At 39.9% G+C, this 17,883-nt stretch overlaps 1 protein-coding gene across 1 annotated transcript in view; it reads right to left on the bottom strand.

Moving 5' to 3' along the window:
- Positions 1-4,624: 4,624 nt before the first annotated feature.
- KCNMB2 (potassium calcium-activated channel subfamily M regulatory beta subunit 2) overlaps positions 4,625-17,883 on the bottom strand; it is a 626,403-nt gene continuing 613,144 nt past the window's right edge. Inside the window, exon 6 of the mRNA XM_075861645.1 lies at positions 4,625-9,012. Coding sequence (XP_075717760.1) covers positions 8,728-9,012 — 285 coding nt within the window. The 3' untranslated portion in view covers positions 4,625-8,727. The remainder of the gene's footprint in view (positions 9,013-17,883) is intronic.

Here is a 17,883-nt window from a genome sequence, read left to right as displayed (position 1 = left end):
TTTTTATTTCTGGACAACCACTTCAATATTTTTATAAGTGTGTTATCTTAATGTGTGTTCTTAGGATTTTGATTGTTCTTGCAAGCAAATTTGGTCAACACAACTGACTCAGAACTGGTGTTGATGGTGGTAGCAGAACTAGTCTGATCCCTAACAAAAAAGGCAAGTTGGGAAAAGAAGGTAAATCGAAAGCTGCAAGACAGCGTAAACAACAACAACTGCTTCAAAATTAAAAAATAAAAACACTGACTATATTTCTTTAACTATAGAATCAGGGCAAAAGCAGATCCACACGCCATCTCTTATAACCTAAAATGAGATGCTCATGTATTCACACTAAGCAAAGAAACTGACTTCTTTTATGTAGAAATCTTTATATTCCCACTGCCCATACTCAAGTTTGTATTTAAAGGAGGTGTTCAGTGCTTCAGGAAACATTGTTAAGGATCATTGCAGAAGTTTCAGCCCGCAAATGTGAACAACCGGTTGATCATAATAATGAATTACAACTCATTTTGTAAATGGGAAAAGACTAAAAACAAATTAACAAATTCTGTTGCATTTGATCCTTGTGAAGATAAACGTATTGACATCAGTGCTGACAGTAGGAGTGACAACAATAATGATGTAAATGAATGGGTATTTTGATCAGATTTAGGAGTATGGGTACTACAGTTAATGCTATGAGGCATTGAATTCCATTTACATTAAAGCTCATTTGTGTTTATTTTTTTTTCTTTTACCACAATATTAGATCTCTGGGCAAAACTAAATATATGCCTTAGGCCCCATGCACACGAACGTGTTTTTGCGGCCGCAATTCCCCCGAAAATCCACGGGAGAATTGCGGCCTCATTCATTTCTATGGGGCCATGCACACGACCGTAGTTTTTACGGTCCGTGCATGGCCCGGGAGCCGGCACCGCAGAAAGAACGGACCTGTCTTATTGTGGCTGTGTTCTGTGGTCCGGGCTCTTTGAAAATAATGGCCGCGGCCATGTGCATGTCCCGCGATTTGCGGGCGGCTCGCGGCTGACAGTCCGCAGCCGGCCGATCCGAAAATCACGCCCGTGCACACGGCTACGGTCGTGTGCATGAGCCCTAAAACAAAGTCAAAATATAGCAGTGGAATTAGAACCAAAGCCAAAACACTGGGGTAGTGCACATTTCCAATATAAGCCCAGGTGTCTTAAAACTGGAGTTATGATTTAATGGAAATGAATAATAAACTATTAATGAATCCACAAACTGTTCCATGTTAATGCAAAATCTGTGGGCAAAGGTTGCAGAATTCATTAGTACGTAGAACCACACTTTTTCACTGACTTGAGAAATTGCTCCTTGGAAGTCCTATTTAGTATTTTTAAATATATTAAAGGTTCTAAATTTACAATTTACGAGCAAGTAGGTAAGTTATTAGTATCATGGGTTGAAAACTCTTGGTGGTGGATCTCTCAAATAGGGACTTTAAAAAGTTGGATTTATTCAAATAAACATACATAGAGTTCACTGAATGCAAAACATATTGAGGGTTTATTGATGAAGATTCTAGATTTTAAATACACATTTTAAGCCCTCATTACATTGTGGTTATTGTTTTGTAAAAGAAAATGTGGAAGTTGTCCATTGTGCTACAGTCCCAGCTTTGTAGAGTCCACATTATTCTTCCAACATTAGCTGAGAAAATGCAGTCCCACTTGGCAATGTCCAGCTTCAAAACAATTTTCAAGACACTTCATTTAAGTGCAATAAATCCCCTTCTAATCAAGGAAATTGTTCCAAAACCTTAAATTAGCAAAAAAAATATATAAAAAAAAGACAAAAACAAAAACCCAGATTGTCTATGAAAATTGATGAATATATAAAAAATAAAGATGTAAGGATTTGTGTCTAGAATTTTTCAGTCTCTTGGGGCATCACATTTATATATCATATTTTATTTCAATGTTTTATTAAATTTTACATAATTGCATCTGACTTACAAATTCACACTGGCCATACATCACATATGGAGAAAGTTCAGAATCAGAACATGGTACTTTTTTTTTTTTGTTAATGCTTTCTGCAACAATGTAATGTAGCAATGCAGACACATTTTCAATCACTTGTCACAACAATATTGACCTTGATTCGATTGAAAATACAACACGTAGGTTCATCTACAGCTATGTGCTGATTAGAATTTTGCAAATATGGCAGAAAAATAAAAAAATATTCAAAATATATATATATTTAAATACTTAAATTGGCAAATTAAGAGTAGACAGAAAGAAAGTGCAAAGTTATACTCATATACTTGGTTTACTGTTACAGAACATCCTGTCAAAATTAAGTGACCGGCAATATTGTTAAAGATTTCAAGAAACTTTTTCATACTTTGTTTTATGTATAGTCAAACTGAAAACATTTAAATAACCTCCAAACTGAATATTTTTTTAATCTTTTTTAAGCTTCTCATGAAGCCAGGACTCATACTTATGCTATTTTTAAATAATTGTTTTGAAAGAAATACATCTAATATTATAATACACTAGATATACTATATCCATTTTATCCAGTAAAAAAAAATCTTAAATAGTCGCAAGTAAAAAATAATAAAATAGCTGCTAGATTTTTTTTTTACAGTGGTATGGTAGAAGTACATGACAATCACCAAGTTGATATATTTCAGAGTTAGGTATTACGTAAAGCTGAAATGTTTCAGATTTCGTTCTCGTCCCATCATCTCAAACATAAAAGACTTCAGTGTAACTTCAACATTTTTGGCTACAGCTGCAATAAACAAAAACAACATATATTGTAATTATAGCTTACTCAAAATAATAATAGAATAATATAAATAATACAATTGATAATAAAACAGCGTTTCTTTTTACTGGCCTGCTATAACTTTACATTTTGGGGGTTGCACTATGAGCCATTTCGAAGGTATGAATATATATGCAAAATATGTTGTTGGTAGTGTTCAAACATATTTAGAGTTGTTCAAAATTGTGAGGATCATTTGTTGGACGCAAGTGAAAAGCATAATCTTTTGAATCTGTAAATATTCCACACGTTTTATGATGTCTCAGGAAGGAAATGTGTAGTAAGGGCCGTTTTACACCCTGTGGTGTGATGAGGTTGGATTGTATGTGCTTTTTATAGAGAGATACAAATCTGGCTCTTAGACCTCATGCACACAGCCATATTAATATACCTCCATGTACTGATTTTATACAAAGCACACAGAAGTTCATACAGAATCTATGAGATGCCATATTATGGAGCTATTCTACCCTAGAATCATTGCTTCTAGGAGAGAATACAGTGCTTCACAGTGACACAGTACACTGGAACATGTGTAGCCGTATAGTGTTCCTGCACTGTGTTTACCATTATTGAGCAGAACCATGTCGTCTCTAGCTCTCAAGCTGTAGTATGATCTATCACTAGCACTTTTTGTGACATTTGTTGCCATTTGGCTCCATAGGAAAAATGCAGCAAGGGAATATTTAACATGTATAATTCATTGAATCAGTTCAGGAGATATAATAAAAACATATACATATTGCTAGTTGTTGTTTGTTTTGCCAAATTTGAACATCGTCTAAAAAAGAATGGTATGAAATTAGATAAAAGGGTCTGTATTTTCCTAGAAGCAGTGCCACTCTTGTCCATAAGCCGTGTCTGGTATTGCAGCTAATTCCAATTCGCTTGAATAGATATAAATTGCAATACCGGAAACAGTCAAATGACAAAAGTAGTGCTGTTTCTGGAGAATTCACTGTATTTCAAAGATATATTCAATTGTGCTCCCACAACATAACAATTTTAAAGGATTCACTGGTGTGATATGAGTAAAATATAACATTTATTTATAACTCTCTAAAAACAGGGGTACAATCACCACTGTGAAAAAGCCCCACCGTGTGTATAAAAACGTATTAAATAATAAACTCTGAGTTCTAATTCAATTGTGAACCTACTATAGCTCAGTGTTAAACAAGAATATCAATACGAAATCAGCATTTGAAAAGTGGGCATAACAATAGTCTTGACCCTAATTCACACTAGAGTCCGTGATAACCGCACCGGAAGCTCCTAGTGTTGAGGTAAACAAACAATGCTAGTGTTCCCTATGCTAAAAAATTCCTATTCACAACCGACCCTACGCGTTTCAATACTCATCATCAGGGGTCTGTAGCTTGGTCACTCTGGCCGGGATGCCAGCGATATTTAGTTCAGCAGCAGGTATTCTGCTGTACACCACGGAAGCATGCTCGCATAGATGTCGCTGACCAAGCTACAGACCCCTGATGATGAGTATTGAAACGCGTAGGGTCGGTTGTGAATAGGAATTTTTTAGCATAGGGAACACTAGCATTGTTTGTTTACCTCAACACTAGGAGCTTCCGGTGCAGTTATCACGGACTCTAGTGTGAATTAGGGTCAAGACTATTGTTATGCCCACTTTTCAAATGCTGATTCCGTATTGATATTCTTGTTTAACACTGAGCTATAGTAGGTTCACAATTGAATTAGAACTCAGTGTTTACTATTTAATACGTTTTTATACACACGGTGGGGCTTTTTCACAGTGGTGATTGTACCCCTGTTTTTAGAGAGTTATAAATAAATGTTATATTTTACTCATATCACACCAGTGAATCCTGTTTCTGGAGAACAAAAAACAGACCTCTTTTTTCAATTTAAATTTTATACGAGATCAAATTGCATTACAACTTTCACTTGTTCAATTTTAACACTATCAACAACATATTTAAATTATACCACTTATTTAATAAACTAGCTTAGTACAAAAAACAAAAGGTCAAGACAACATTCATGTCACATTTACATAATAAATCGTGTTGATTACATTTTATTATTTTTTAAATTTAGCATTTTATTTTGTAAACCATCTTAGATTTTAAAAAATTATACTCAATTTGCCAAGCTTATCTTTACAATATACCATGCCCTTAACAATTTCAACTAAGAAACAGGCACACATTAAAAAAAGAAAATGAATAAAAATGCATTGCAGTTAAGATTATTGGCCCTGAATTGTTTAGGCACCATGGAAGTGGGCAGACTTTTCAATATGACATTTATCACAGCAAATGGGACCTTAACAATAAATATTTTTTTGAAATGAAGGGTTAATTGTAGCTTTATGTTGTATTGTCCCTGGCACTGAATGGGAGAAAAGTCACATTTTCTCCTTGAGTACGTCTGGCTTTGCTTTTACTTGTAAACAGCTGCGCAAAAAAATAATTCAAAAAAATGTGCACAAGATCATTACAGTCTTAAATGAGCCATAGGATCAATATTGTAGTATTATGGCACATTGTAAAGGCCTGTGAGGACCTAAAATCCCCTAAGCTTTAACTCCTATATGGAATTAAATGAAGGCAGTATTATACATACATATTATAAAGCATTGCAATGTGCAGTCCTTCAAAGGAATAGGCATCGCTATATGCAGATGTTTATTCCTTGAACCATAGTTCCTTATAAACAGTGCAGATGTAGTAGCAATAATAATAATAAAAATGATTTCAATAATATGAATAGAAAAAAGAAAGAAATAACCGACTTCACTGCCATCATTGTGGCACTTTCTATACTACACAATTCGGCTGCAATAAGTGATTAGTATAAACGGGAGAATAAACACTGGTCTACACAGATAAAATAAAAGGGGCATCTGATTTCAGTAAATTCATAACATATCTCTGCACTTTACAACTCACTGGAATCTCTTCGGTGCCAACAGGGCTAATTTGAAACGATAAAAACTCATGTAAACACATGGGGGAAATTTATTAAGACTGTCACTTCAAACGCCAGTCTTAATATAAAGTAAGTTAGAGTAATGATTAAAATGTGCCTAATTTATAAAAAGCTGCATGCCTCTTAATAAATTAGGCTCATACCTGGCTGTCTGTGCACCAGAATATGAAACCTACACCGGCCATGCACTGGTGTAGATTTGCGGCATTATTTACACCAGTTTCTGGTTCACTTCCACTAAGCTCCACCCACTTTGTATAAAAGTTCTGTTAGCTGCAACTTTTGTGCCATTTGCAACTTTTCTACACCAGAAAAGTGGTATAGAAAAATTAATACATTTTCCCTGTGTCTCCTCATGCAAACTATTATTATAGCTCCTTACAACCTGAGCCAATACGATAAAAAAACCATTAGGGCTTGTTCCATCATACGTCGTATTATGGAGGTACTCCCCTGCTTCTGGGGGAGAAGATCTCTTAAATATGGTGTCTTACAGAGCTGTAGGGACTCAGTGTGGCTTTTTACAGTCTCTGTGCACACTGATTTGCCATGTGCATGAGACATTACTCAAAAGCAGCCATGAAGAGTTCCCAGGAAGCCAAATTAATTACTAGAAAGGTAAGAGTACAGGCAACATGACCCTTATTATTGTGAAGTTATTTTATGCTAGGGCATATAGCTATTTTTATTGAACTTCCCTCTTTAACCATTTGTATACTCATATAATATGAGTATTTCCTTCATTTCAAAAGGGAAAATAACAAAATCTAAAGGGCCATTTATAATGGTACTTTGCCAGTGTCACTATATATATGGCATTTTAGAGGTAGTTTTCTTTCTTCTGTGGGAAAACAATTCGCATATTCTTTCCCCAGAAGTCATTGCCTGATACCTGCTTATTCTCCCTGCGTAGATCAAGTATTCCTTGGAGCTGGCGGATAACAATGAAATAGCCTTATGGTGTTGCATCTCCAGATGTTGGTGGAAACATTTTGACAGTCAAAAATGTAGCAAACTTTTACTCCACCCTAATAACTTGATACTGCGTGATAACTTATCACTTAACACAACAAAATTTATTGAATAAACCAAGTTAAGGTTTCTTGCCACAGTGTATTTAACGTGTTAAGTGTCAAGTTAAAGATTGCTACATTTGTACATGAGAATACTCCCAGGAGTCCTACAGTTGGCTGGCTATTATAGTATTTTTAAATGGAACATGTTAGCAGAGCAATATGGCTAGGTAAAGGTCAGACTTTTTGTAAACCATGCTTTTTCCATGTACCTTTCTGTGGCTTTTATTAAAAGATTACTATCCAGTAACACCAGGTGTACCCCAGGGCTGGCTACAAGAGTCTGTGCAGGCAGCAGGGGCCCCTGTCTACTTCACCCTTGAATTTACAAGTGTAGAGTGATTCTATCGAGACTGCCATGGACTTTCTAAGCCCAGTGGGCCCTGGCGTTTGCACAGGTTTAGTTGGTGATGATGGCAGTCCTGGTGTAATTACTTGCTCCTGGTGAGTGTCCCCCCACTGTTCTCCAGACATATTTAAACTAGAATGCAAATTGAAATGACTCATGTAGCTCAATGTTTATAATGAACATGGACTCTGCTTCTAAAGATATTATGTAAAAGGCAAAATGCTACTCTGTGTTTTTGAGATATGTGACCTTTCCAGCAAAGTCATTGGAAGCCCTGTAAATTACTAGAAATAATAAGTATAACATTTCTTTGTTTTCCTGCAACAATATGATATACAAAAAGTTGTTTTACAATAACAACAGCATCAGCCTTTAAGACATGAACTTAAGGGAAAATTAAAAAGTAAATTTTAAAATTACAATACGTAATGCTGTGATCTAAATACACTAGTGTGCTTAACGTATCAAAACTGACTAACAAAAAAACTGTCTTTATTTCCTTTAGCATTTTGGTAATATGTCCTGCATGTGGAGTTATAACAACAAAGTTTACAATGCAAAATAAAGTGGAGATTTTCTGTATAGATTGAGGGTGGACCCTCAGAAGCATTTCCTCTGGTGGACTGGTGAGCCCAAGGAACCTAAGCCTGACCCTAGATATGGGCAACATAGCCTGATTGTTAGACAGTTTTGATTCATGCGGCCCGTCCTCTAATCTAATATACAAAAAACATGAGCTGAGAAAAATGAAAAAATAAATAAATAAAATTGATACAAAATACATTAGCTGAATTAAAAGGAAACTTTATAAAACCAATTTTTCAGAGACATACTGTACTGTTCAAGCAGGAATGTTTATTGACCCTGGGTATGGCTAAAAAGTATGTTTTATAATCCTGTTTATATAACTGAGAGCAGCAATAAAGTTATCTTAAAATGGATTTCCCTTTAAGCTCATCTATTCTATTACCCTCCCATTATGTATTAAATTTCAAACTTCGTTTGTTAATTATGTTATAACATTTGCATTTTATGTTGTATAAATTAAAATTCATTATAGTTTTTTTTGCAATATGATTATTTTAAGATGTGGTTGACAAATATGGTGCTAGTATGGGATATTAACACAGTACTGATAGTAGATGTATAGAAGGGGATTTTTGTATTTGAAATTCTCTAATATCAAAGACCAATGTTCTATTAGTGTTTATCTTCTGAAACTGAACTTGCAACAACAAAAGTGAACATACATTAATTTTATCTAATAATGGTCTTTAGCTTCTGATAATCTCCCCTTAAATATGCCCTGCTTTGACTGTAAATAAAGTAAAAAACTTAAATGACTACAGTTTCACTTTCGTTTATGACTTTGTTTGCATATAGAACGGATTTAGCATTATTGCTCTACTTATAATATTATATTAAGGAACTTATAAACAGACTGGCACATTACAAACTTAAGGTTCTTTGGTGAAGAATGAAAAAAAAAAATAGTAGTTTGTTGAAAAAATAATTCAAAACTTGGTTTTATCTATTGATCCTTTGGGTTCTCTCGCATAGAAGTGAGAGGTATTGAGTGAGCTTCACCATGGCGACAATAGCGATTCCACCTATCATCATACAGGTCGGCCAAAATAATGAATGAAATAATACATTGGAACTGTAGAGTTTGGTCAAAATGACATTCTTTTGATTTCCTTCTGGGTCGTAGAAACACGAAAAACGTTGATGCTTTCGGAAATTTTCCATTATAATATTGACAAGTGACAAAGAGTCTTCAAAGTTTTTTCCACACCTTGGTATATACGAACACTGAAATTACAAAAAAAGACAAAATGCACATTAAAGCCCGAGATCTGAACTGAATCACATTTGCAGACATACTTCGTGGGCAAGAACATACCATAGAGGTAGCCCATGCGCCTCCTAACTGGAGATTGGAGATAGGGGGCCTAACCTTGGGCTGTCCCATCTCCTTTACTATTAGATGGCAGGAACATGTGCAGGACTCCCCACTACAGAGGAAGTGCATTGTTAACAGGGGGAAGGTGTATTGGTCCAACGGTCATGGAGAGGAGGTTGAGGAGGAAACAAGCACCAGGCCCTCCTGACCTGGCTGGCAAAACCCAGCACCATAATAGTGGGCCCAGTTTTTTTTTATGCTATGCAGCCTCCTCCTCTTAATACCACTGCTTGTGACAATTAATTTCACATTTTATTGTATTTTGCAGCATATCATTTCAAAACAAAACATTTCACTCTGAATGTGTCTAAAATAACAAATACATGATAATTACAGTTTAGACATAATTTTGGAAAAACAAAATTCAACTTTTTCAGCAGAATCATCTATATGTTCCCTGCTGTGCCCCGATCATGATGTTATAAATAATAAATTTGTTTCAGAAATTAGAGTGAAATGAAGCACACTTCAAAGACTGTGAGCTTTTAATTCTAGACCCTCAATGTGAACCTTTTTAGAATGGCCTGTAAAAGAGAAAGGTGCCTTAAAGTTAAAAGATACTTTTATGTCAGAAATACTAGAAAGAAGTTTGCGATTTTCTAATTCTGTGCTCGTTATTTGCTTAAACAATATTTCGCTCTATCTATCTATCATCTATCTATCTATCTATCTATCTATCTATCTATCTATCTATCTATCTATCTATCTATCTATCTATCTATCTATCTATCTATCTATCTATCTATCTATCTATCTATCATCTGTTAAGGATCTGCAAGGCACAGCTTCTGTATCTACTCCCATAGGTAATCAGTCTGCACCTGCTTCTATGTCTGTGAGACTGACTCCATCTTCCACCACTCAGGATGGCAGGCTTAGGAGTGGGAGAGCCTATCACAGCCTGGCCAGACGGAGCTAGCTCCCGCCCTCTGTCTATTTATACCTGCCTTTCCTGTTCCTCCTTGCTTGTGATACTTCTCGTTTGGTTTCCTGGCCCTTCTGCAGCTTCTTGAACTATTTGACCCTGCTTCATATTGACCCTGGCTTACTGACTACTCTCCTGCTCTGCGTTTGGTACCTCGTACACTCCTGGTTTGACTCGACTTGTTCACTACTCTTCTGCTCTGCGTTTGGCACCTCGTACACTCCTGGTTTGACTTGGCTCGTTCACCACTCTTGTTGCTCACGGTGTTGCCGTGGGCAACTGCCCCTTATCCCTTGCTTCTGTGTACCCTTGTCTGTTTGTCTGTCGTGCACTTATTAAGCGTAGGGACTGTCGCCCAGTTGTACCCCGTCGCCTAGGGCGGGTCGTTGCAAGTAGGCAGGGACTGAGTGGCGGGTAGATTAGGGCTCACTTGTCTGTTTCCTTACCCCCATCATTACATAATCACAAGCCCATATACCTAGTCTACCCTGGTCCCTCACACTACTATGGACCCCCTTGAGACCCTGGCTCAGCAAATGCAGGGTCTCTCCTTACAGGTCCAGGCCCTGGCTCAGAGGGACAACCAGCCTGATGCTACCATGGTAGTGCCCCTCACCTCACCTCTTGAACCCCACCTCAAGTTGCCTGACCGGTTCTCAGGGGACCAGAAGACTTTTCTCTCCTTTCGGGAGAGTTGTAGGCTCTATTTTCGCTTAAAGCCCCACTCCTCAGGTTCTGAGAGCCAGCGGGTGGGTATAATTATGTCCCGGCTCCAAGAAGGGCCCCAAGAATGGGCCTTCTCCTTGGCTCCTGACGCCCCTGAACTTTCCTCCGTTGATCTTTTCTTTTCTGCTCTTGGACTCATTTATGACGAGACTGACAGGATTGCCTTTGCCGAGAGTCAGCTGGTGACCTTACGTCAGGGTAAGAGACCTGTTGAGGAGTATTGCTCTGATTTTAGGAAGTGGTGCGTAGCTTCTTGGTGGAATGACCCTGCCTTAAGGTGCCAGTTTAGGTTGGGTCTGTCGAACGCCCTGAAAGACCTGCTAGTTAGCTATCCCTCTTCTGACTCCTAGACCAGGTTATGGCTTTAGCGGTACGACTTGACCGACGTCTCAGGGAACGACAACACGAACGTTTTTGTGTTTTCTACTCTGACTCCCCCATGATGCCTCCCGAGGTTCCGTTGCTTCGTTCTTCCACGGAAGACTTGGAGGTACCTATGCAACTCGGGGCCTCCGTGTCCCCCCAACAACGTAGAGAGTTCCGCAGGAAGAATGGTCTCTGCTTCTATTGTAGGGATGACAAGCATCAAGTGAACACCTGTCCTATGCGTAAGAATAAGCAGCCAGAAAACTTCTGCGCCTAAGTGATCATCGGGGAGGTCACTTGGGCGCACAGGTATTTCCCGTAAATATGAAACGTAATAAAATCTTGCTTCCCTTTCAGGTCTCTTTTGGTGGTAGGTCTGCTACCGGCAGTGCCTTCGTGGATTCAGGGTCGTCTGCTAATATCATGTCTGTGGAATTTGCTATGTCTCTAGCTATGCCTTTGATTGATTTGCCTAAACCTGTCCCGGTAGTGGGTATCGACTCCACTCCTCTTGCTAATGGTTATTTTACACAGCATACCCCTGTTTTTGAACTCCTTGTTGGCTCCATGCATTTGGAGCAGTGCTCTGTACTGTTAATGCAGGGATTATTGTCCGATTTGGTTTTAGGCCTTCCCTGGTTGCAGTTGCATAATCCCACGTTTGACTGGAATACTGGGGATCTTACCAAATGGGGTAATGAATGCTTGACGTCATGTTTTTCTGTTAATTCTATTTCTCCCCCTGAGGAGGTGAACACGCTACCTGAGTTTGTTCAGGACTTCACTGAAGTTTTCTCTAAGGAGGCCTCCGAAGTGTTACCTCCTCATAGAGAATACGATTGCGCTATCGATTTGGTACCAGGAGCTAAGCTCCCTAAGGGTAGGATATTTAATCTCTCTTGTCCCGAACGTGAAGCCATGAGAAAGTATATCCAGGAATGCCTGGCCAAGGGTTACATTCGCCCCTCTACTTCTCCGGTAGGTGCTGGCTTCTTCTTCGTAGGGAAGAAGGATGGTGGTCTTAGGCCATGCATTGACTACCGTAACTTGAATAAGGTCACTGTAAGGAACCAGTATCCCCTTCCTTTTATTCCTGATCTGTTTAATCAGGTTCAGGGGGCCCAAAGGTTCTCTAAGTTTGATATACGGGGGCGTATAACCTTATCCGCATCAAAGAGGGGGATGAGTGGAAGACTGCATTTAACACGCCCGAAGGTCATTTCAAATACCTCGTCATGCCCTTTGGGTTGTGTAATGCTCCCGCGGTCTTCCAGAATTTCATAAATGAGATTTTAAGAGATTACCTGGGGGTATTTCTTGTAGTGTACCTTGATGACATACTTGTGTTTTCCAAGGACTGGTCCTCCTACATTGAGCATGTCAGGAAGGTGCTCCAGGTCCTTTGGGAAAACAAACTGTTTGCGAAGACAGAAAAATGTGTGTTTGGGGTGCAGGAGATACCATTTTTGGGTCAAATCCTCACTCCTCATGAATTCTGCATGGACCCCGCCAAGGTCCAGGCTGTGGCGGAATGGGTCCAACCTGCCTCCCTGAAGGCGTTACAGTGCTTCTTGGGGTTCGCTAATTATTACAGGAGATTTATTGCTAACTTCTCGGTCATCGCTAAGCCTCTTACGGATCTCACTCGCAAGGGTGCTGATCTCCTCCGCTGGCCTCCTGAGGCTGTCCAGGCTTTTGAGGTCCTTAAGAAGTGCTTTATCTCGGCCCCGGTGTTAGTTCAGCCCAACCAAATGGAGCCATTTATCGTGGAGGTTGACGCGTCCGAGGTGGGAGTGGGGGCTGTCTTGTCCCAGGGTACCAGGTCCCTTACCCATCTCCGTCCCTGTGCCTACTTCTCCAGGAAGTTTTCGCCCACTGAGAGTAACTATGATATTGGCAACCGCAAACTCTTAGCCATTAAATGGGCATTTGAAGAGTGGCGCCATTTCCTGGAGGGGGCCAGGCACCAGGTAACGGTCCTTACCGACCACAAGAATCTGGTTTTCCTAGAATCTGCCTGGAGGCTAAACCCGAGACAAGCTCGATGGGCGTTATTTTTTACCAGATTCAACTTTTTGGTTACCTATAGGGCTGGGTCTAAAAATATTAAGGCTGATACACTGTCGCGTAGCTTCATGGCCAGCCCTCCTTCGGAGGAAGATCCTGCTTGTATTTTGCCTCCAGGTATAATCATTTCCTCTTTTGATTCTGATTTATTTTCTGAAATTGCTGCTGATCAAGGTTCAGCTCCCGGGAACCTTCCTGAGAACAAGCTGTTTGTTCCCCTGCAATTCTGGCTAAGGGTACTATCTGGTCATCCAGGCATCCTGGGTACCAAGCACCTCATTGCCAGAAACTATTGGTGGCCTGGGTTGCCTAAAGACGTTAAGGCCTACGTCGCCACTTGTGAGGTCTGTGCTAGGTCCAAGACTCCCAGGTCCCGACCAGCGGGCTTACTACGTTCTTTGCCCATTCCCCAGAGACCTTGGACCCATATCTCCATGGATTTTATCACCGATTTGCCTCCATCTCAAGGCAAGTCGGTGTTGTGGGTTGTGGTAGACCGCTTCAGTAAGATGTGCCACTTTGTGCCCCTCAAAAAACTACCCAATGTAAGACGTTAGCTACCTTGTTTGTCAAACACATCCTGCGTCTCCATGGGGTCCCTGTCAATATTGTTTCTGACAGAGGGGTACAATTTGTTTCTTTGTTTTGGAGAGCCTTCTGTAAAAAGTTGGAGATTGATCTGTCCTTCTCCTCTGCCTTCCATCCTGAAACTAATGGCCAAACTGAGAGGACTAATCAGTCTCTAGAACAATATTTAAGGTGTTTTATCTCTGACTGTCAATATGATTGGGTCTCATTCATTCCCCTCGCCGAATTTTCCCTTAATAACCGGGTCAGTAACTCGTCAGGGGTCTCCCCCTTTTTCTGTAATTTTGGGTTTAATCCACTGTTCTCCTCCGTTTCACCTGGTAGTTCCAACAATCCCGAGGTAGAGGTCGTTCATCGGGAACTGTGCACAGTCTGGGACCAGGTTCAGAGGAACCTAGAGGCGTCCCAGAGCATACAAAAAACTCAGGCAGATAGAAGACGTTCTGCTAACCCCTTGTTTATGGTCGGGGATCTGGTGTGGCAATCGTCAAAGAACTTGCGCCTTAAAGTCCCGTCCAAGAAGTTTGCTCCCCGGTTTATAGGGCCGTACAAGGTCATTGAAGTCCTCAATCCTGTCTCCTTCCGACTGGAGTTGCCCCCATCTTTTCGAGTACACGACGTGTTTCATGCCTCCCTCCTTAAACGCTGCTTCCCGTCCTTGGCTCCCTCGAGGAAACCTCCTGTCCCCGTTTTCACCCCTGAGGGGGTAGAATTAGAGGTGGCCAAGATTGTGGAAAGCAACATGGTCCAAGGCACCCTCCAGTACCTGGTCCATTGGAGAGGATACGGACCTGAGGAGAGGACTTGGGTACCCGCCCGGGATGTTCACGCTGGGGTATTGGTCAGGAGGTTCCATCTTCGTTTCCCCAATAAACCAGGTCCATCTAGAAAGGGTCCGGTGGCCCCTCATAAAAGGGGGGTACTGTTAAGGATATGCCAGGCACAGCTTCTGTATCTACGCCCATAGGTAATCAGTCTACACCTGCTTCTATGTCTGTGAGACTGACTCCATCTTCCACCACTCAGGATGGCAGGCTTAGGAGTGGGAGAGCCTATCACAGCCTGGCCAGACGGAGCTAGCTCCCGCCCTCTGTCTATTTATACCTGCCTTTCCTGTTCCTCCTTGCTTGTGATACTTCTCGTTTGGTTTCCTGGCCCTGCTGCAGCTTCTTGAACTATTTGACCCTGCTTCATATTGACCCTGGCTTACTGACTACTTTCCTGCTCTGCGTTTGGTACCTTGTAAACTCCTGGTTTGACTCGGCTTGTTCACTACTTTCCTGCTCTGCGTTTGGTACCTCGTACACTCCTGGTTTGACTCGGCTCGTTCACCACTCTTGTTGCTCACGGTGTTGCCGTGGGCAACTGACCCTTATCCCTTGCTTCTGTGTACCCTTGTCTGTTTGTCTGTCGTGCACTTATTGAGCGTAGGGACTGTCGCCCAGTTGTACCCCGTCGACTAGGGCGGGTCGTTGCAAGTAGGCAGGGACTGAGTGGCGCGTAGATTAGGGCTCAGTTGTCTGTTTCCTTACCCCCATCATTACACTATATATCTATCTATCTATCTATCTATCTATCTATCTATCTATCTATCTATCTATCTATCTATCTATCTATCTATCTATCTATCTATCTATCTATCTATCTATCTATCTATCTCATATCTATCTCTCTATCTCATATCTATCTCTGTATCTCATATCTATCTATCTATCTATCTATCTATCTATCTATCTATCTATCTATCTATCTATCTATCTATCTATCTATCTATCTATCTATCTATCTATCTATCTATCTATCTGTCTATCTATCTATCTATCTATCTATCTATCTATCTATCTATCTATCTATCTATCTATCTATCTATCTATCTATCTATCTATCTATCTATCTATCTATCTATCTATCTATCTATCTATCTATCTATCTATCACCTATCTAACATCAAGACAAAACATGAATGAGGGGTGAACAGTGGGGGAGATTTATACCGCTGCAATGTACGATCTCTGTTGATTAATCTGCCACCTTTCCAACACATATGAAAGTTGTTACAGGGGTTTCATAAATATGAAATCTGTCCCAGTATTTTTGGAAAAAATTTAAATAATCCCAAACATGCTAAAATATTTTTAGACTAGCAATTGTAACGTCTCTCTCAGAGAAGCACCACTGAATTTTATTGATTGGTAATGCAACATTTCTCTGCCTTTTGCGGTTGGCTTTTGTTCTTCAACATATCCCCAAATTTTTGGGGTTGTTCACTTAATATTTATTGGCTAACTGTGGGTGACTACTATTCTTCTTGCATATCACTGTGTAAATGGTAATAGCCATCTATATAGGATTTTTAACTCTTACAAGAAAATATCATAGCCAATCACTGGAATGACCTATATACTGTACATTTGCCCTATGTGGTTCACTTGTGTCTGACACAAATTGTCAGTAAAATAATTCCATCCCTGTACAAATCAATTTATTTGACCCCAGGGTTCTGCCTGAATTTAACGGCGTATCAGGCAGAACTTATATTTTTACTTTCTCAACCATACATATTACTAGCTGAATAGTAACTGTATACAGTCTGAACCAGAATGTATTTTACAAAAAACAGCACTAATAATAAAAATAAAAAAAATTCAACATGTGAACAAATTAATTTATTATCAGAGCACTAGAGACATTTTTTTTTCTTTGAAAGCAATTTTTCTTGCATTTCTGTTAATTGTTTGTCTGGCACTTACCATTCCTCTTTTGTTTACAGCATCCTATTTTAAACATTTAGAAAATCCAGCCATTGTTCTTTCCAAATTCTGCCAACACACTCAGTAAGCTGCAGCCAGCCTCATTTAAAATTCCCTCTGCTCCTTTCTTCTTCGCCTGCATGCATTTCTTTGAACTGGCTGGCTACAGCTTTCTTACATATTTCTCTATTTAAAGCCCTTCAGTACTCAAATCATTTATCTCAAAGACAACACATTTAGAAATATCACTGTCCACTGTGTAGGAGGAGTACAGCAATCACCTAATATTTCATTTTCTAAATAAATCACTTCCATTTCTATTACAGATCTTAAGGTTTCAGCTATTTGCTGATGTTCTGTTTACTATAAAAGTCAGATGCACTTAACTATATCTTAGCACTTGGTTAGAGTCCTTGAACATCTTTCTCCCTTAAAGGGGTTTTCCCACGAGGGACATTTATGACATATCCAAAGAATATGTCATAAATGTCAGATAGATGTGGGAGTACTGGTCTGCTGCTGCTGGGAGCCTGCTTGCCTGTGCCTAGGACTCACGAGTCACAGCCCCCCTTGCAGCTTTCCCATGCTAAGTTAGCTAGCGCAGGGAAGCTACAAGCGGGGCTGTGATTGGTGAGTCCAACTGTCTGACTCAGAAACACAAGTAGTTTCCACCCCACACATCCGCACTGTGTCCGTGATGTTGAACTGAAGAATGAAGCCGTGGCACGCAGAGGGACATGGTCACGGTCATTACTCACAGGTATCAGTCACATGAGACGACACGTGACTTACGACATTGCACGTGATGCCACTACACTAAATGGCAGAGCATGGTCTTAGCGGTGGTGGGGCATGGTTCCTGCACCAATGTTGAGAACTGGGTTCCCCTGCACCTGTCCTGCCCTACTAATCAGGGAATGAATGGAGAGATAGCCACAGATGTGCAGCTCTTTTCATAAATTTCTACAACATTTTCTGTATCAGGGGTCATAAATTTCATCTGAGCATTAAACCCCTTTAACGCTTTTTACTGCCAATCTAGAACCATTCTGTACCTATTAAGTTTAATTTAGTGCCTATTTAGCTCCATTCAGTACCATTCAAGAAAACAGCAGCACAACCAAATCCATATTGCTAATCACAGAGGACAACTTCCCAATGGTGGGTGGTTCAGGCAACAAAAATGTCCCAGGTCCAGAGGAGACAACTTGTATTCAATATAGTAGAAAATACACATTTTTGGAAACTTTGAGTGCTGCAGTCTTTTCTACTATATTCATTCAGCAGTGGCGTAGCTA

The sequence above is a fragment of the Rhinoderma darwinii genome, chromosome 4 (assembly GCF_050947455.1).
Source record: "Rhinoderma darwinii isolate aRhiDar2 chromosome 4, aRhiDar2.hap1, whole genome shotgun sequence".
NCBI lineage: Eukaryota > Metazoa > Chordata > Amphibia > Anura > Rhinodermatidae > Rhinoderma > Rhinoderma darwinii.
Note: the sequence above shows the minus strand (reverse complement) of the source record. Positions and strands in the feature narration are given on the sequence as shown.